Below are 17,131 nucleotides of genomic sequence, written 5' to 3' on the forward strand. Positions count from 1 at the left end.
GGGGCCTGCACCTCAGTGTCCCCATGGGGTGTATAGGGGGTCCCTGCGCCTCAGTGTCCCCATAAGGGGTGTCCCAGGGTGGCCCCATGGCCCCCCAGTGTCACTGTGCCCCTCATCAGCCTCACGCTGGGGTGGCCCCATAGCCCCCCAGTGTCACTGTGCCCCACATCGGCCTCATCCCGGGGTGGCCCCATGGCCCCCCAGTGTCACTGTGCCCCACATCGGCCTCATCCCGGGGTGGCCCCATGGCCCCCCAGTGTCACTGTGCCCCACATCGGCCTCATCCCGGGGTGGCCCCATGGCCCCCCAGTGTCACTGTGCCCCACATCAGCCTCACCCTGGGGTGGTCCCATGGCCCCCCAGTGTTACTGTGCCCCACATCGGCCTCATCCCGGGGTGGTCCCATGGCCTTACAGCCCCCATGGCTCCCGAGGTGTCCCCATATCCCTGCATCCCCCATGATCCCCCAAGCTCCCCAGGGTATGTGTCCCCCCCTGGGATGCCCCTATGTCCCTGGAGGTGTCTCCATGTCCCTGTGTACTCCATGATGTCCCCAGGCTCCACAGGGCGGGTGTGTCCCCCCCATGGTGTCCCCATGCCCCCCATGTCTCCTGGGGTGTCCCCATGTCCCCTATGGTCTCCCCAAGCTCCACACTGTGTGTGTCCCCCTCTATGGTGTCTCCACATCCCTATATTCCCCATAGTGTCCCCACGTCTCGGGGGGTGTCCCCATGTCCCTACAGCCCCCTTTGGTGGGGGGTCACCCCCCCGGCCTCCACCATCCCCAGGGAGGCAGCAGCCCCCGCCCCTGCTGTGGGACCCCTATTCCCGATCCAACAGCACCCACCACCCCACCCCTCCGCCGGGGGAAGCCTCGGGAGCTGCCCATGATCCCGGGATCCCGCCCGGGCTCCCGCTGGATTCTCCCCCCCACTCCATTCCTCACAGCCCGTCATTCCCAGCAGCAATTCCCCCCTTTTTAACCTTGGAGACCCCCACCTCCCATTCCCAAGCTTTGGAAAAGCCACTTGGGAAGGCTGAGAGCTCCCCGATGCCGTCCCCAGGCCATGGATCCCATCCTGCTCCTGATCCACCGCTGCCTGGAGGGATCCACCCCGGGATCGGGCGCTGCATCCCTGCTCCTTCCTGCCGGGAAGGCTATTCCCACTCGCACGTGGCCGTGCCACGTTCTGGTCTATGAGAAGCAGCATTCCCGGCGGGATCACCCACGTCCCCATCCATTTCTCCTTATTTTATCCAAAATTTATTGGGATCAACACGGAGCCAGGGCGAGGATCCCAGTGGTGCCGCATCCATTAGTGCTGCTTCCGTCGGAAGGAGCAGCCTGGAAGGGGGGGGGATGATAAAACCTTCCTTAAACCGGGAATTCCCTCGCTCCCAACCCCAATTCCATGGGGAAAACACCCCCTAAACGCCCAAACGACGGGGTTAAAAGGGATTCTTACCTTCTGTGAGCCGAGCCTTGCCCCCCGTGGGCTGGCACAGGACGGTGGAGCAGCCAACGCAGAGCACCACGGTCTGAGCGTGGCTGAACACGGTCGTGATCTTGTAACACCCTGCGGGGACGGCGGCAGCGCTGGCACCGGGACACCGGGACACTGGGATCCCCCCCGCCATTAGACCCTGCGGGGTTATGTCCTTACCGGGGCACTTGACGTCCATGAAGTAGGAGTTGGGGCTCTGCACCAACCGCTTCTTCTTGTGTTTCCTCTTCTCCTCCTCGGGCGAGGGGTGCAGCAGGTCCTTGGCGAGCTGCGGGGAGAAGCCGCCTCAGCGCCCGCCGCCATCTTGCGCACCCCGGCGGGGTCCATGGCGGCGGGCACGGAGCGACCCGCCCCGCCCCGCAACACCGCGAACACCCCGCGAACACCCCCCCGGGCACCCCCCCGCCGCCCCCCAGCCCCGGCCCCGGCGGCCGGGGGAGCCGCGGGACGCGCCCGGTGCCGGCGCGGTGCTCACGGGCATGGCGGCGAGCGCGGAGCCGCGGCCGGAAAGGGGCCTGAGGGAAGGCGGGAGGGGTTAAAGCGGCCGCGGGGTTTCCTCGCAAGGGCGGAAGGAGGGGGGTGGCTTCATGGGCGGCGCCATGTTGGGGATGCGGGACGCCATGCTGGAGGGGTGTGGGCGCCGCCATGTTGGGTGGGTATAGGGTCATAGCATAGGGTGGAATGAGTTGGGAAAGAGCTTCTTGGAAGCATGGAATGGGATGAAGGGAGCTTAAAGCTCATCTAAAGCCATGGGAAGGGACACCTTCCATAGAGCAGGTTGCTCCAAGCCCCTGTGTCCAACACTGCCAGGGATGGTTCATCCAAACCTTCTCCAACAACCCATCCCAGTGTCCCACCATCCTCATAGGGATAACTTCCTTATGTCTAAACCATGGAGTCCAACCATTTCCCAGCACTGCCAAGGCCACCTTGGCACTGAGGGTGTTAGAACACCTCAAACAAGGTCTAACAAGTGCTGGGTCCTGCAACGCTCCAGGCTTGGGGATGAGGGGCTGGAAACTGCCCATGGAAAGGGAACTGGGGTGTGGATTGATGGAGCGGGACATGAGGCAGCCAAGAAGCCAACAGCATGGCCAGCATCATGCCCTGCGCCTCATAGGCATGATGGCCACGGCAGTACTGGGTCAACGCTTGGACTTAATGATCTTAAAGGGCTTTTCCAACCCAGTTGATTCCATGATCCTATCCCAGGGCGATGATCCCATCCCTGCCTGGAGCAGCCTATTCCATTGCCTGGGAAAGGGCGGCCATATTGGGAAGGGCGATGGGGGCGGCCATATTGGGAAGGTAATGGGGCCGCCATATTGGGACGGGTAATGGGGGCCGCCATATTGGGAAGGGCGCAAGTCTCCGCCCCGGGGTGGGGGGGGCCGGGTCCCGGTGTCCGGTCCCGCTGTCGGCAGCCGGGGCAGGGGGGGGACCATGGCCAAGGCGTACGATCACCTCTTCAAGCTGCTGCTGATCGGGGACAGCGGAGTGGGCAAGACGTGCCTCATCATCCGCCTGGCCGAGGACAGCTTCAGCAGCACCTACATCTCCACCATCGGTGGGTCCGCGGCGGGGGGACACGTCGGGGGGCGCTCCCACCCCATCCCACCCCATCCCATCCCATCCCTCCTCCTCCTCCAAGCCCTCAATGTGCCGATGGAGCCATTCCCTGAGGCTGGAGCAGGAAATATCCAGCCAGGACTCTGTCCTTCCTTTCTGTCCCGGGAAGCTGGAGGCTGGGATATGGATCAGGGCTGTGGGTGCATCACCAGCCCCACTCTTACTTCCTCCTTCCTTCCTTCCTTCCTAGGGATCGACTTCAAAATCCGGATGGTGGACATCGATGGGAAGAAGATCAAGCTGCAGGTCTGGTGAGTGAAAAGGGGGGGGGAAATTGGGGGTTATCCCTCCCCCCCAATGTTCCCAATGTTCCCCCCTCATCCTCTGCCTTTCCCACAGGGACACAGCGGGACAAGAGCGCTTCAAAACCATCACCACAGCCTATTTCAGGGGAGCTGTGGTATGTTGAGAGGGGGGGTACAAGGAAACCCCCCCCAAACCCATGTAGAGGGTCCCTGCCCCACTGACTACCGCATCCCCACAGGGCATCATCCTGGTGTACGACATCACCGACGAGAAATCCTTTGAGAACATCCAAAACTGGATGAAAAGCATTAAGGAGGTGGGTGTGGGACACGGGGGGGGGATACTGGGGTGCCGGGGGGGGATCCTGCTCATCCTTTCCTGCCTTCAGAACGCATCTGCCGGGGTTGAGCGTCTCCTCATCGGCAACAAGTGTGACATGGAGGAGAAGCGCAAAGTGCAGCGGGATGCGGCTGAGAAGGTGGGGGGGCAACTATGTGGCTTGGGGGGGAGATGGGGGGCACCCCCCCCATGGCACTCGGGTCAAAAAGGGTGATATCCCCTTGCCCCACAGCTGGCGAAGGAACACGGGATCCGCTTCTTTGAGACCAGCGCCAAGTCCAGTGTGAACGTGGAGGAGGTGAGGGGGGGTCTCCATCCTTTAAGGGGGGTCCCCATATTGGGGGGGGTGCCCCATTGCTGTACGCACTGATTGTGCCCCCCCTTCCCCAGGCCTTCAGCACGCTGGCACGGGATATCCTGCAGAAATCCTATCGGAAAGCAGTGAGTGGGGCTGGACGGGGGGGTCCGGAGGGGTGTCCCCCCCCTTCCAATGCTCCAGACCCCCCCCTTGACTCATTCCCCTCCCTCTTCCAGGCCCCCAGCAGCGGCCAGCCCCTGTTGGAGCCCGGCCCCCCAAGGAAGACGGGGGGTAAATGCTCCCTGGTGTAGTGCCACCGGGACAGCGCGTCTCTGGGGGGGGGAGACACCCGGTTCCAAGGAGGGGAGAAGGGGGGATATGGGGCTAACCCCCCCCTCCCCGGTCCGCACCTCGTGCCATAAAGCCCAGCTTGTGCCTTGCCCCGTCTCCGGTGTCTCTATGGGGGGTGAATGGGGGGACACGGGCCCGGCGGGGGGAACGGGGGACCCGGGGCGGGCGGGAGGTGCGGAAAGCCACGCCCCCTTCGACCTAAACCACGCCTCCTCCGCTGCGAGCCACGCCCATTCCCTATCTCATCTATTAGTGTAAACCACGCCACTTCACTGCAAGCCACGCCCCCTTCATAGTAAGGCATTTATTCAATGTAAGCCACGCCCCTATAAACCACGCCCCATTGGCTTAAATATACGCCCCGCCCAAGCCACGCCTGTTGCCGAGGACACGCCCCTTTCCGCACCAAGCCCCGCCCACACGCCTCCCTAATTAGCCGCAAGCCCCGCCCCTCGCGTTCCCGCCGGCCCAAGATGGCGGCGCGGGGGGCGCTGCGGTAGCTCCGGTGTCCGCGGTGTCCGGTGGCGCCGCGATGGGCCCCGCGCTCTGCGCCGCGCTGGGGCTCCTGCTCTGCGGCGTCAGGTCAGCGCGGCCCCGCGGCCGGGGGGCGGCTCCGGGGGGCGGCTCCGCCCGCAGCGCGGCGCTCACCCTGTCCCTGTGCTCTCCGCAGGCCGGCGGCGGCGATGGCGGCGAGTGAGGAGCGGCGCTCGGGTGAGCGCGGCCGGGACCGCGGCTTGGAGCCGGGACCGGGGGGTGGAACCGGGATCTGAAGCCGGGACCGGGATCTGGAGTCGGGGCTGGGGGCTGGAGCCGCGTTTGGGGCGGGAGACCGGGGCTTGGAGCCGGGAATCGGGAGTTGGAGCCGGGGTTTGGGGCTGGGGACCGGGCGTTGGAGCCGGGATCCGAAGCCAGGACCGGGATCTGGAGTCGGGGCTGGGGGCTGGAGCCGCGGTTTGGGGCTGGAGACTGAGGCTTGGAGCCGGGAATCGCGGCTGGGGACCGGGGGCTGGAGCTGGGATCTGGAACTGGGACAGGGGTTTGGAGCCGGGGACCGGGATCTGGAGCCGGGGTTTGGGGCTGGAGACTGGGGGTTGGAGCCGGGATCTGAAGCCAGGACCGGGGGTTGGAGCCGGGGGCTGGAGCTGGGGATCGGGGGTTGGAGCCGGGGACCGGGATCTGGAGTCGGGAGCAGGGGCTGGAGCCCGGGCCCCGGCCCCGGTGCTGAGCCCCGGTTCCCCGCAGCGAGCCCGGTGGCGGCCCCGGCGTGCTGGCGGGTCGAGGACTTCGTGGTGGCGCAGGAGTGCTCCCGCTGCTCCAGCTTCCAGCTGGTGAGTGCGGCAGCACCGGGGCTCCCCCCGGCCCCCCGCGGCTGCGCTGCCCCATAGCGCAGCCTCCATGGGCCCCTCTCCATTGCAGAAGACAGTGGCCGAGTGCAGCCCCACGGGCTTCGTGGAGCAGATCAGCTGCACCGCGTCCAAGAGGGACGAGTTCAAGAGGTGGGTGCGGGTTCCGGGGGGGGGGTGGGAAGGGGTGGGATTTGGGGCCGGCATTCCCAGCGGCATTCCCACCTCTCGCCGTGGCGCAGCTGCCGCTCCGCCGTCATGGAAGCCCACGTGTTCTGGAGGTTCGTGGGCACCATGATGGGTGTCGCTGCCGTGTTTGCCGTGCTCGTGGTGTGTCGCCAGCGTGTCCTGGACAGGAAAGCTCTGGAGAAGGTGCGGAAGCAAATCGAGTCCATTTGACTGCGTTGGAGCCAAGGACTTTGCTCCCGGATGGAATGAGAACCACGGGATCCTGCCGGAGCTGCCCGCTGCGGTATCCCATGGGATTGGCTGAGGGGTGCCCGGAGCGTGCAATAAACCCTGGTCCTGGGGCACCCACATTGGGTGCAAAGTGGTTTATTTGCCTCTGGGGAGCCCGGGCTGGGTGTCCCCCCCCTGCTCCCGGTCACATCTCATCCCCGTGTCCCTGTATCCCTGTCTCCATGTCCCCCGTTGGGGCCTGGCTGGAGGAGTTGGAGCTCAGGGGGGGCTCCCCATCAGCTCCATCCCCTGCGGGGCCGGGCTCTTCCATTCCCAGCACTGGGAATGCGGCTTCTCCGGCTGCATCCTGGGTCAGGATGTTCCTGGAGATGACTGTGGGAACACCGGGATGGGCAGTGCTGGGGGGGGGGGGGGGATGCTGCGGACACCCCGTGCTGCTCCCACAGCCTCCCCATTACCTCCAATGGGCCGGTTGCTCCCTGTATCCCGGCGGAAGGGGCTGGAGCTGGGGAAGAGGATGAGGCCGAGGGATAGGACCAGGATCTGGGGGGGGAAGGGGGAGCGGTGTGTGCCGGAGCAGCGCCGGCGCTGGCTGCGACCCCGGTGCTGGGCCCGGTTCCGTACCAGGGCACAGGCGCTGGTCTGGGCGGCCTTTTCCGACGTGGGCTTGAGCAGCGCCCGGAGCTGCCGGAGCAGGGACCTGCGGGATGAGGGATCAGCATCCGCCTTATCCCGGCGCCGCCGGAGCCTCGTCCCGGCCCCGCGCTCACCCGTTGAGCTGCTCCAGCTCTTGGACCTTCCTGCGGAGCTCCCGGTTCTGCGCGGAGCACGCGGCTGCCCTGCGCCGGGGCACACACAGGGATACGGGTGAGGACACACCGGGAACGAGCCGGGATACCGGGAATGGGCGCCCCCGGCCCCCACCTGCTCTCCAGCCCATCCATGTATTCCTTCTTCCTCCTCCGGCTGTCCTGAGCCGACTGCTTGTTCCGGATCTTCCTCCTCACCTTCTTCAGCACCCGCTCCTCAGCCTGGGGGGGGCAGTGGGGGGGGGGTCGGGGGGTGGCTTCTGCCCCACATCGCCCCCCCCCACACCCCCTCCCCATGGACCCACCTGGGTGAGGGGCAGGTTGTGGGGCAGCGTCACCCCCTCCTGTGCCAGCAGCCGCTTCTCCTCCTCGGTCAGGAGCAGCTGCGGAGAGAGGGGACATGGGGGGACATGGGGAGACATGCACCCATGTGTGGGGCCAGGCCGGGGGGGAGGGATTTGGGACTCACCGTGGGGCTGGGGGCGGGCAGGGGGGCAGGGGCCAGCTCGATGAGGCAGGAGCCGGGCAGCAGCGTGGGGCACGGCCAGTTGTCTGCGAGGGGGAGGCAGCGATGTCCTGCCCGTCCCCGCATGTCCCTGCCCGCTCCTGCGTGTCCCTGCCCTTCCCTGCCTGTCCCTGCCCGTCCCAGCCCGTCCCTGCCCGCTCCTCCCCGCCCGGACCACACTGACCGAGCTGGCCGGAGCCGGCGCCGCGGGCCGGGGGGGGGGCGCTGAGGTCGCAGATCACCTCGTAGAGGGCAGCAGGAGCGGGGTCGGAGGCCGGGGGGGGCTCCGGGGCCGTGTCCAGCCCACAGGCGACGTCGGGGTTCACCGTCAGCCGCAGCAGCTCCTCGGCCTTCCCCTCCAGCGCTTCCCCTCCGTTGCCATCACCGGGGGGCGCCGGGTTCCCGCTTGCCCCGAGCCCCGCGGGGAGCATCCAGCCCGCGGCCGGCGGCTCCGAGCCGGGGGACGGGACATCGGGGAAGAGCCCATCCGGGAGCTCCAGCGCCTCCAGCTCCATCCCTCGCCCTGCGCTCCCGGCACCAGGATCTCCGGGATCCGGGGCCAGCGCGGCCAAGTCCCGCCCCGGAGCCGGGCACCGGCGGCAAAGGGCCGCCCCTTGGGCACCCCCCCCGAGCCTCTACCGGGGCAGCGGCTGCCCCGGCCCCGCACATCCCGCTCCTGGGGCGCGCTCGCTGCGGGACGGGCCGGTGCCGCCCCCCCCCCCCCCCCCCCGGTAACGGGGGGTAACGGGAGCGGGACCGGGGGACCGGGACACGTGTGCGCGCCGCTGCGCGCTCCCGCCGCTGCGCGTTCTCGTTTCCTATTGGCTGACACGCCCGTCATGTAGCGGGTTCCTGCGTCTCTATTGGCTGAGGCCCGCGGGGCTCCGCCCTCCAGGGCGCGGGGACGGGCGGAGACGATGTAGAGAGCGGTGAGTGCGGGGGGGGCTCAGTCCCGGGCCCTGGTCCCGGTCCCGGTCCTTGATCCCGGCCCCTGGTCCCGTCCTCGATCAGGGATCCCAGCTCGATAGTCCTGGTCCTCCATCCCGGTCCCTGATCCCGGCCCCCGATCCCGGTCCGGGTCCTTTATCCCAGCCCTAAGTTCCCGTCTCCGACCCCGGCCCCTGATCCCCGTCCAAGTCCTTTATCCCAATCCCTAGTTCCGCTCCCCGATCCCGGCTCTTTATCCCTGTCCCAGTCCCCGATCCCGGCCCCTGATCCTGGTCGCAGTCCTTTATCCCGGTGCCTAGTTCCGGCCCCCGATCCCGGCCCCACTCCTTTATCCCAGTCTCTACTTCCCGTTTCCGATCCTAGTCCTTAATCCCGGTCCCAATCCTCTATCCCAGTCCTAACTTCCCGTCTCCGACCCCGGTCCCTGATCCCAGCCCCAGTCCTTTATCCCAGTCCCTAGTTCCGGTTTTCGATCCCAGTTCTTGATCCCGGTCCCGGTCCTTCATCCCAGTCCCGAGCCCGGTTCTTGAGCCCGGTCCCAGCCCTTTATCCCAGTCCCTAGTTCCGGCCCCCGATCCCAGTCCTTCATCCGGATCCCGGTCCGGCTCCCTTATCCCAGTCCTAACTTCCCGTTTCCGATCCCGATCCCGGTCCCGGTCCTTAATCCCGCTGCGGGTCGGGGCCGGGTGAGTCACCGGGGGCCGGGGTGGGGGGGCCCGTCCCAGCCCCGCTTCACGCCGGGATGCGCAGCGCGGCGGAGGCGGCGGCGCGGAGCTTCCCCCCGGAGCGCTGAGCTCGGGGCCGCGATGGCGGCGGGTGCCGGAGCCTGGAGCCCCGCGGCGGAGCTCGCCTGGAGCCCGGGGACGGCGCCGCGGCCCCCGCCGGGGCTGGAGGCGAAACTGGGCTCCTTGGTGCTGCTGCTGCTGCTGCCGCTCGCCTGCGGGCTGGGGCCGCTCTGCTGCTTCCGGCAGCCCCTCGCGGCCGCCGGTAACGGCGACGGGACGGGATGGGGACGGGGGGGGGGATTAACGGGTTTCGGGGGGGTTATGGGGAACTTGGGGGGTCCTGAGGGGCTCTGGGATGTATCTGGGGGGGATTTAAGGGGTCTGGGGAGTCCAGGGGGGTCTTAAGGAGTTGGGGTGGTCCAGGGAAGTTTGGGGGGACCAAGGGGGCTCGGAGGGGTAGTAGTAGTCGTAGGGGTCCTGGGGGTGGATAAGGGGGAGGTTGGAGTATCTTATGGGAATCAGGGGGTCTGGGGTGTATTTGGGGTTCTGGGGGGGTCCTCAGGGATTTAAGGGGGCTGAGGGGCCCAGGGGGGTCTTAGGGAGTTGGGGGGGTCCAGGGGAGTTTGGGGGATCCAATGGGGCTCAGTAGCATGGGGGTGGATAAGGAAGTTAGGGGGTCTTGGGGCGCCAGGGGGGTCTCCATCCCCGCCATCCCATCCTCTTATCCCATCCCTGTTGTCTTCATCGCCATCATCACACAACGGGGATGTGGGGATCCTATGAGTGCAAGATGTATCCGGGGTTCTTGGGGGTCCAATGGGATTTGGGGGGTTCCCGGGTGTCCAGGGAGCTGGGGGGACACAGGGGCTGTGCTGTGGGTCCCACGGGGGGGGTCTCAGCCCCGTGTTCCCCCCCCCAGACGCCCGCAGCCCGGTGCTGAGCCTGGTGAGCTGCTTCGCCGGCGGCGTGTTCCTGGGCACGTGTCTGCTGGACCTGCTGCCCGACTACCTGAGCAGCATCGGTGCTGCGCTGGAGGGGCTGCGCGTCACCGTGAGTGCCCCGGACCCCCCCGGGACAGGGACACCCCCCCCGGGGCAGGGACACCCCTCCCGGGGCAGGGACACCCCCAGGGAACCCTGCCTCTGGGATTGGGGTCAGATGGGACGGGAGAGTGGGGATGGGGTGGTGAGGAGGGGGATGAGGGGATGGGATAATGGGGACGGGATATGGGGATGGGATGAGAGGATGGGATGAGGGGATGGGGAGGTGGGGATGGAGGCAATGAAGATGGGATAAGGAGATTGGATGGTGGGGGTGAGGTGGCGGGATGGGATGATGAGGATGGAGACAACGGGGATAGGATGATGGGGATGGGATGATGGAGATGGGATGAGGGAGATGGAGACAACAGGGATGGGATGATGGAGATGGGGACAACAGGGATGGGATAATGAGGAGGGAGATGAGAGGTGGGGATGGGACCTGTGGGAATGGGAACATGGGGATGGGGACAGTGAGGATGGGATGATGATGAGAGAGACGAGAGGATGGGATAATGGGGATGGGGGGTCTGGCACCGTGTGGAGGGGATGGAGAGGAGCAGGATGCGAGAGTGGGAACAGCAGAGACTGGGCCGGAGGGGACGGGCCTCGTGTCCTGCTGTGACTCATGGAAACATCCTCCCTCCATCCGCTGCTTCCCGGCAGCCGCCAGCCCCGGCTTCCTTCCCCATGGCGGGCAGGGCGCCGGGCGCAGGCGGGCGGTCTCCACCTCCCTTCACCCCTGTCCCCTTCCAGCTGCAATTCCCGCTCGCGGAGTTCATCCTGGCCATGGGCTTCTTCCTGGTGCTGGTGCTGGAGCAGATCGCGCTGGCTCAGCGGGACCCGGCGCCTGTCGCGGATGAATCGCGCTCCCTCCTTCCCTCCGCCTCCATCCAGAGCCCGGCGGCGGCGGCGGCGGCGGGGCCCGGCGGAGCCCGCGGCGCGGTGCGGAGCGCGGCGCTGGTGCTGGCGCTGGCGCTGCACGCCGTGCTGGAGGGGCTGGCGCTGGGGCTGCAGGAGGCGCAGGGCGCGGTGCTGCGGCTCTGCCTGGCGCTGCTGCTGCACAAGGGCGCCGTCGCCTTCAGCCTGGCGCTGAAGCTGCTGCGGGGGGGGCTGCGCCCGCCCGCCGTCGCCGCCTCCTTGGTGCTCTTCTCCGTCATGTCGCCGTCGGGGGTCGCGATAGGGGCGGCGGTGGCGGCGGGCGCGGGCCCGCGGCAGAGGCTGTGCCGGGGGGTGCTGGAGGGGCTGGCGACCGGCACCTTCCTCTACGTCACCTTCCTGGAGATCCTGCCGCAGGAGCTGGGGGCGCCGCGGCACCGGGTGCCCAAAGTCATCCTGCTGCTGGCGGGCTTCGCGCTCGTCACCGCCATCCTCTTCCTCAAGATATGAGACCCCCCGTCCCCCTTCCCCCGCCCCCCATTCCCTATTCCTCATTCCCCATTCCTCACTCTCCATTCCCTATTCCCCATTCCCTATTGCCCGTTCCCCGTTCCTTATTCTCTATTTCCTATTCTCTACTCCCTATTCCCCTTTCCCCATTCCCTATTCCTTATTCCCCATTCCCCATTTGCCATTCCCTATTCTCCATTCCCTATTCTCCATTCCTCATTCCCTATTCCCCATTCTTCATTCCCCATTCTCCATTCCCCATTCCCCTTTCCCCATTCCCTATTCCCTATTCCCCATTCCCCATTCCCTATTCCCCATTCCCCATTCCCCATTCCCTATTCTCCATTCCCTGTTCTCCAGTCCCCATTCCCTATTCCCCATTCCCTATTCCCCATTCTTCATTCCCCATTCCCCTTTCCCCATTCCCCATTCCCTATTCCCTATTCCCCATTCCCCATTCCCCTTTCCCCATTCCCCATTCCCTATTCCCCATTCCCCATTCCCCACTCCCCATTCCCTATTCCCCATTCCCTATTCCCCTTTCCCCACTCCCCATTCCCCACTCCCCATTCCCTATTCCCCATTCCCCATTCCCCATTCCCCATTCCCCATTCCCCATTCCCCACTCCCCATTCCCCATTCCCCATTCCCCATTCCCTATTCCCCATTCCCTATTCCCCACTCCCCATTCCCCATTCCCCATTCCCCATTCCCTATTCCCCATTCCCCATTCCCCACTCCCCATTCCCTATTCCCCATTCCCTATTCCCTTTTCCCCACTCCCCATTCCCCATTCCCCATTCCCCATTCCCCATTCCCCATTCCCCATTCCCTATTCCCCATTCCCCATTCCCCACTCCCCACTCCCCATTCCCCATTCCCCATTCCCTATTCCCCATTCCCCATTCCCCATTCCCCACTCCCCATTCCCCACTCCCCATTCCCTATTCCCCATTCCCCATTCCCCATTCCCCATTCCCCACTCCCCACTCCCCATTCCCCACTCCCTATTCCCTATTCCCCATTCCCCATTCCCTATTCCCTTCTGCACCCCCAAGTGCCAAAGGGCCCCCCCTCTATCCCAAGGGGGCCCCCCAATGTCCCGGCGAGGCTCAGCCCCGTGCCTCAGTTTCCTGCTCCGCACAAGGGGAACGGTGCTGCCCCCTAAGGATGAAGGGGGGGGCTGAGTGTGTGCCCCCCCCCACATACACACACCCATAAGTGCCTTTATAGTATGGGGGGGCTCAGCCTGACCCCCCCAAGTTGGGGAGAGGTGTTGGATGAATAAAGGACTTGAGCTGATGGTGCTGCCTCTGCCTGGGGGGGTCACATTGTAACCCCCCCATTGGGTTCTATGGGCTGGGGGGGTCCGGGACCCCCAGTTTTGTGTATGGGGCTATATGGGAGGGGTCACATTGTGTCCCCCCATAGGGCTCTATGGGCTGGGGGGGGGTCCGAAGCCCCCAGTTTTGTGTATGGGGCTGTATGGGGGGGGTCACATTGTACCCCCCCCATTGGGCTATATGGGCTGGGGGGGTCCGGGACCCCCATTTTTGTGTATGGGGCTATATGGGGGGGTCACATTGTACCCCCCATAGAGCTCTATGGGCCGAGGGGGGGGTGTCAGCTGCCCCCTCTCCCCTCCCTCAGCCCCGCCCTCCGCTGGCCTTGCGCCGCCGCGCAGTGCACGCCGGGAGTTGTAGTCAGTCCCTCCCCGTGCTAGGCCGAGGCCTCATTTCCCATCACCCCTTGCGTGCCCGCCGCGAGGGCTGCCGGGACTTGTAGTCCTTTCGCCCCCTTTACCCCATCGGCGGCAGCTGCCCTCGGACTCCCTTTCCCAGCGTGCCCCGCGGTGGCGGCGGCGGCGGGGCCTGAGCGGAGGGAAGATGGCGGCGGCGGCGGGCGCGGGGGCCGGGCCCGGGCCCGGTGCGGGCTCCTCGGCCGGTGGCGGCGGCTCCAACCCGCGGAAGTTCAGCGAGAAGATCGCGCTGCAGAAGCAGCGGCAGGCGGAGGAGACCGCGGCCTTCGAGGAGGTGATGATGGAGATCTGCTCCACACGGGTGAGCCCAGCCCGGCCCCGCCGCACGCAACGGGCCCGGTGCGCCCCGGGCGCCGGGAAACGGCGTGAAACGGGGTGAAACGGCGTTAAACGGGTGCAACCGGATGCGTTATGGGGCGGGGGGGGGCCGCAATGTGGGTCTATGGAGGGAAAAGAGGGGGTTCGGGGTGTGTGGGGGGAGGAATGGGGGGGGCCTGGTTGTGGGGCGCAATATAGGGTGCGGGGGTGCAGGGGTGATGGGGCAGCCCCCTATGGGCTGTGTATGGGGGTACCCCCCCCACTATGGGCTGTGCATTGGGGTACCCCCCCACTATGGGCTGTGCATGGGGGTATATACGGGGGGTACCCCCCCATGGGCTCTTTGTGGGGTTCCCCCCCCCCCATGGGCCATATATATTGGTACCCCCCCCACTATGGGCTGTGAATGGGGGTACTCCCCCCATGGGCTATATATGGGGGTACCCCCCCCATGGGATGTGAATGGGGGTACCCCCTCCATGGGCTCTATATGGGGGTACCCCCCCATGGGCTGTGAATGGGGGTACCCCCTCCATGGACTCTATATGGGGGTACCCCCCATGGGCTGTGAATGGGGGTACCCCCCCCCATGGACTCTATATGGGGGTACCCCCCATGGGCTGTGAATGGGGGTACCCCCCCCATGGGCTCTATATGGGGGTACCCCCCATGGGCTGTTTCTGGGGTGCAGGGGGGTCCCCAGGCTCGATGTGGGGCCGTTGCCTTGGCCGTGGGGCTCCGCTTCCCGATGCCCATCCCGGCTGGAATCAGCAGCGGTGATGGGGGGGTCGCGGTGCCCTCGGCTCCAGGGGTGGATCCCGCCGTATCCCGGCCCCCGGAGACAGGGATGGGGCCGGCATTCCCATGGGAAGCAGCGCATGCTCCGTCCCGCCTTCGCTGGGCTGGAGCTGTCAAATGCATCCCGTCGGGATGGGGAAGGGGATGGGGGGGTGTTCCATGGGGAATGCTGTGCTTTGGGATATGGGGGGGCCGCCGGGATGGTGCCGCGAGGAGCATCATGCGGTGGGATTCCCGCTGGAGCAGCGAGGCGCTCGGGGTCGCTGGGAACGGGGGTGTCCGGGTTGGGAATGGCGCTGGAAGGCGGGTTCCCGCCGGTGCCTCTGGCGGCATTCCCAGCTGGGGCAGCGCATCCCGATGGGAGCGGTGGCGGGAGCCTCCCGCAGGTGTTTGCACAGCAAACAGCTGGTTAATGTGCAGCGGGCCCCGGTTCCCCGCCCTTCCCAATCCCAATCCCAATCCCAATCCCAATCCCGGGACGCTTCCGCTGGGAGCCGATTCCTCACACATGGAACCTAAGGAGGGCTTTAGCCCCCATGGCATCCTTAGGGATGGAGCCGCTGCTCCGCCTTGTGCCTTGGGATTCCCGGTGGGAATTTCGGGATACCAGGAGCCTGCTTTTCGGCTGGATTTCGCTGGAATGACGCTTGGGAATGTGGTGCTCCCGGCTTTGCCATTCCCAAGCTGCCATCCCAACAGGGATCATGGGGAGCCTGCGTCCCCCGGGACATTCCCGCCTGTTTGTGCCGCTCCGGGATGTCGGTGGGGCCGGAGCCAGGCGGGAGCTGCCCCCCCCCCCCCCCGCTCCCGGTTTTCCTTCTCCGGAGGCTTTTCCTCCCCCAGCCCGTTATCTCCCGCCCGGCTCCATCCCGCAGCCTTGAGCAGCGCCCCGGGATGAGCCCCGGCGTTCCCGGCGCTCCGGGCGGGGGGGCGAGGTCCTGCCTGGAAAAGCTGTTGCCTCCAAGGGAGGGGGCTCCGGGATGCTGGGAATTGCGGGGGGGGGATGTGGCGCTGGGGGCTCAGCACCGTTCCTGCGCCCATGGAGAGGCTGGAAAATCCCAGCGGAGCCTCCTCCGGGCTCGATGGCTGCGATGTGGGGAGGTGCTGAGCACATCCTGCCCCATTCCCACCCCATTCCCACCCCATTCCCGCCCCATTCCTGCCCTATTACTGCCCTATTCCTGCCCTTTTCCTAGCCCATTCCTTCCCCATTCCTTCTTCTATTCGTGCCCCATTCCTTCCTCTATTCCTGCCCTATTCCTGCCCCATTCCTTCCCTTATTCCTGCCTTATTCCTGCCCTATTCCCATCTCATTCCTGCCCTATTACTGCCCGATTCCTGCCCCATTCCTTCCTCTATTCCTGCCCTATTCCTTCCCTTATTCCTGCCTTATTCCCACCCTATTCCCACTCCATTCCCACGCTATTATTGCCCTATTCCTGTCCCATTCCTTCCTCTATTCTTGCCCTGTTCCTGCCCTATTCCTGCCCTATTCCTACCCCATTCCTTCCTCTATTCCTGCCCTATTCCTTCACTTATTCCTGCCTTATTCCTGCCCTATTCCCATCTCATTCCCACCCAATTCCTGCCCTATTCCTTCCCGTATTCCTGCCCCATTCCCACCCCATTCCCGCAGCCGCTGGGGCTGCCCGTGCCTCGCTTCGGCATCACCTCCCGCTGGGCGCTGCAGCAGGGAGCTCATTGAGCTCATCCCTGGGGATGGGGCTGGCCGGGATGATCCCGGGACCATCCCAGCATCCCGGATCCCTGCTTCCCTGCCTCTCATCCTGCTTTTCCCCCCCCTCGGCCCCAGTTGCAGGCGCAGAAGCTGCGGCTGGCGCACAGCCGGGGGCCCTACTACAGCGGCTCCCTCCCCAACGTCAACCAGCTGGGCAGCGGCATTCCCGACTTCCAGGTGAGCACCGGGATCGGGCATCGCCGGGGGGCAGATCCATGTGGATAGCGGGGAATGGGCTGCGTTGGGCAGGAGCAACAGGGAGCACGGAGCCTTCGGGAGCGCTGGGATAAGAGGGAACAGGCTCAAGCTGCGCCAAGGGGGGGTTGTTGGGAAGAGTTTATCCATCTCAGGGGGGGTCGGGATCGGAATGGGAATGCTGGAGTCTCCATCCGGGGAAGCGTTCCCGCGCCGCGGGTGTGGGTCCGTTAATGGGAATGGCTGGGGGGTCATTCCCTGGTTCCCTGATCCCTCGGCCTGGCGCTGGCAGCGGGGGGGGCTCATCCCGGCCCCATCCGGCCCCATCCCTGCCCCATCCAGGCCCCATCCCGGCCCCATCCGGCCCCATCCAGCCCCATCCCGGCCCCATCCAGGCCCCATCCCAGCCCCATCCCGGCCCCATCCAGCCCCATCCCGGCCCCATCCCGGCCCCATCCCGGCCTCCCGTCCCCGCAGGGCCCGCTGCATTCCCCGCTGGACTCTGCGCGCAGCACCCGGCACCACGGGCTGGTGGAGCGGGTGCAGCGGGACCCGCGCCGGATGGGATCCCCGCTGCGGAGATACGTGCGGCAGATATCCTTCAGCACGGGCGGCGTTCCCGCGGGATCAGCGCCCATGGGCAGGCAGCGTTCCCGCGGGATCGGCAGCTAAGGGCAGGCAGCATTCCCTTGGGATCAGCACCCATGGGCAGGCAGCGTTCCCTTGGGATCAGCACTGATGGCCAGGCAGCATTCCCTTGGGATCAGCACCCATGG

The 17,131-nt window shown here is 66.2% G+C and overlaps 6 protein-coding genes across 9 annotated transcripts; 4 read left to right on the forward strand and 2 right to left on the reverse strand.

The window, feature by feature from the left end:
- Positions 1 to 1,245: 1,245 nt before the first annotated feature.
- RPS27 (ribosomal protein S27) lies at positions 1,246 to 5,818 on the reverse strand. 2 transcript variants are annotated; one of them, XM_030474139.1, is made up of 4 exons: positions 5,811 to 5,818; positions 1,665 to 1,773; positions 1,467 to 1,577; positions 1,246 to 1,345 (listed from the first exon to the last, which is right to left on the reverse strand). In XM_030474139.1, exons 2-4 carry the CDS (start codon positions 1,681 to 1,683, stop codon positions 1,317 to 1,319), a joined length of 159 nt encoding a protein of 52 aa, XP_030329999.1. In that variant the 5' UTR covers positions 1,684 to 1,773; positions 5,811 to 5,818; the 3' UTR covers positions 1,246 to 1,316. The 2 variants fall into 2 exon arrangements, with proteins under 2 accessions (XP_030329999.1, XP_030329998.1); XM_030474138.1 differs by lacking the exon at positions 5,811 to 5,818 and adding an exon at positions 1,981 to 2,082.
- RAB13 (RAB13, member RAS oncogene family) lies at positions 2,872 to 4,457 on the forward strand. Its single transcript, XM_030474136.1, has 8 exons — positions 2,872 to 3,072; positions 3,325 to 3,385; positions 3,474 to 3,534; positions 3,619 to 3,696; positions 3,769 to 3,858; positions 3,952 to 4,017; positions 4,110 to 4,160; positions 4,254 to 4,457. The coding sequence occupies exons 1-8, from the start codon at positions 2,949 to 2,951 to the stop codon at positions 4,326 to 4,328; spliced, it is 606 nt and encodes a 201-aa protein (XP_030329996.1). The 5' UTR covers positions 2,872 to 2,948; the 3' UTR covers positions 4,329 to 4,457.
- Positions 4,768 to 6,250, forward strand: JTB (jumping translocation breakpoint). Its single transcript, XM_030474137.1, has 5 exons — positions 4,768 to 4,950; positions 5,039 to 5,079; positions 5,611 to 5,696; positions 5,785 to 5,864; positions 5,954 to 6,250. The coding sequence occupies exons 1-5, from the start codon at positions 4,901 to 4,903 to the stop codon at positions 6,108 to 6,110; spliced, it is 414 nt and encodes a 137-aa protein (XP_030329997.1). The 5' UTR covers positions 4,768 to 4,900; the 3' UTR covers positions 6,111 to 6,250.
- On the reverse strand, positions 6,172 to 11,289 carry CREB3L4 (cAMP responsive element binding protein 3 like 4). 3 transcript variants are annotated; one of them, XM_030474131.2, is made up of 8 exons: positions 7,630 to 9,416; positions 7,410 to 7,492; positions 7,246 to 7,323; positions 7,056 to 7,162; positions 6,902 to 6,970; positions 6,756 to 6,831; positions 6,590 to 6,636; positions 6,172 to 6,503 (listed from the first exon to the last, which is right to left on the reverse strand). In XM_030474131.2, the coding sequence occupies exons 1-8, from the start codon at positions 7,958 to 7,960 to the stop codon at positions 6,407 to 6,409; spliced, it is 888 nt and encodes a 295-aa protein (XP_030329991.1). In that variant the 5' UTR covers positions 7,961 to 9,416; the 3' UTR covers positions 6,172 to 6,406. The 3 variants fall into 3 exon arrangements, with proteins under 3 accessions (XP_030329991.1, XP_030329990.1, XP_030329992.1); XM_030474130.1 differs by having other exon boundaries at positions 6,235 to 6,503; positions 6,590 to 6,674; positions 7,630 to 11,289; XM_030474132.2 differs by lacking the exon at positions 7,410 to 7,492 and having other exon boundaries at positions 6,235 to 6,503; positions 6,590 to 6,674; positions 7,688 to 9,406.
- SLC39A1 (solute carrier family 39 member 1) lies at positions 8,220 to 12,849 on the forward strand. Its single transcript, XM_030474133.2, has 3 exons — positions 8,220 to 9,380; positions 10,038 to 10,168; positions 10,915 to 12,849. Exons 1-3 carry the CDS (start codon positions 9,200 to 9,202, stop codon positions 11,545 to 11,547), a joined length of 945 nt encoding a protein of 314 aa, XP_030329993.1. The 5' UTR covers positions 8,220 to 9,199; the 3' UTR covers positions 11,548 to 12,849.
- A 570-nt stretch (positions 12,850 to 13,419) lies between these two features.
- On the forward strand, positions 13,420 to 17,122 carry CRTC2 (CREB regulated transcription coactivator 2). Its single transcript, XM_030474140.1, has 3 exons — positions 13,420 to 13,607; positions 16,236 to 16,337; positions 16,833 to 17,122. Exons 1-3 carry the CDS (start codon positions 13,434 to 13,436, stop codon positions 17,025 to 17,027), a joined length of 471 nt encoding a protein of 156 aa, XP_030330000.1. The 5' UTR covers positions 13,420 to 13,433; the 3' UTR covers positions 17,028 to 17,122.
- Positions 17,123 to 17,131: the final 9 nt, after the last annotated feature.

This window comes from Strigops habroptila, chromosome 22, assembly GCF_004027225.2.
Source record: "Strigops habroptila isolate Jane chromosome 22, bStrHab1.2.pri, whole genome shotgun sequence".
Taxonomy (NCBI): Eukaryota; Metazoa; Chordata; class Aves; order Psittaciformes; family Psittacidae; genus Strigops; species Strigops habroptila.

Bases quoted from the DNA above. Each gene is read 5' to 3' on its own strand.
- JTB (XM_030474137.1), top strand. From the start codon at position 4,901: ATGGGCCCCGCGCTCTGCGCCGCGCTGGGGCTCCTGCTCTGCGGCGTC. The intron at 5,080-5,610 runs GTGAGCGCGGCC...GGTTCCCCGCAG, and splicing joins GAGTGAGGAGCGGCGCTCGG to CGAGCCCGGTGGCGGCCCCG. The intron at 5,697-5,784 runs GTGAGTGCGGCA...TCTCCATTGCAG, and splicing joins GCTGCTCCAGCTTCCAGCTG to AAGACAGTGGCCGAGTGCAG.
- CREB3L4 (XM_030474130.1), bottom strand. From the start codon at position 7,960: ATGGAGCTGGAGGCGCTGGAGCTCCCGGATGGGCTCTTCCCCGATGTC. The intron at 6,971-7,055 runs GTGGGGGCCGGG...GCCCCGGCGCAG, and splicing joins ATGGATGGGCTGGAGAGCAG to GGCAGCCGCGTGCTCCGCGC. The intron at 6,832-6,901 runs GTGAGCGCGGGG...CTCATCCCGCAG, and splicing joins GAGCTGGAGCAGCTCAACGG to GTCCCTGCTCCGGCAGCTCC.
- RAB13 (XM_030474136.1), top strand. From the start codon at position 2,949: ATGGCCAAGGCGTACGATCACCTCTTCAAGCTGCTGCTGATCGGGGAC. The intron at 3,859-3,951 runs GTGGGGGGGCAA...CTTGCCCCACAG, and splicing joins AGCGGGATGCGGCTGAGAAG to CTGGCGAAGGAACACGGGAT. The intron at 4,018-4,109 runs GTGAGGGGGGGT...CCCCTTCCCCAG, and splicing joins CCAGTGTGAACGTGGAGGAG to GCCTTCAGCACGCTGGCACG.
- SLC39A1 (XM_030474133.2), top strand. From the start codon at position 9,200: ATGGCGGCGGGTGCCGGAGCCTGGAGCCCCGCGGCGGAGCTCGCCTGG. The intron at 9,381-10,037 runs GTAACGGCGACG...TCCCCCCCCCAG, and splicing joins GCAGCCCCTCGCGGCCGCCG to ACGCCCGCAGCCCGGTGCTG. The intron at 10,169-10,914 runs GTGAGTGCCCCG...GTCCCCTTCCAG, and splicing joins TGGAGGGGCTGCGCGTCACC to CTGCAATTCCCGCTCGCGGA.
- RPS27 (XM_030474138.1), bottom strand. The intron at 1,578-1,664 runs GTAAGGACATAA...CCGTCCCCGCAG, and splicing joins CATGGACGTCAAGTGCCCCG to GGTGTTACAAGATCACGACC. The intron at 1,346-1,466 runs GTAAGAATCCCT...CCCCCCTTCCAG, and splicing joins CAAGGCTCGGCTCACAGAAG to GCTGCTCCTTCCGACGGAAG.
- CRTC2 (XM_030474140.1), top strand. From the start codon at position 13,434: ATGGCGGCGGCGGCGGGCGCGGGGGCCGGGCCCGGGCCCGGTGCGGGC. The intron at 13,608-16,235 runs GTGAGCCCAGCC...CCTCGGCCCCAG, and splicing joins TGGAGATCTGCTCCACACGG to TTGCAGGCGCAGAAGCTGCG. The intron at 16,338-16,832 runs GTGAGCACCGGG...CCGTCCCCGCAG, and splicing joins GCGGCATTCCCGACTTCCAG to GGCCCGCTGCATTCCCCGCT.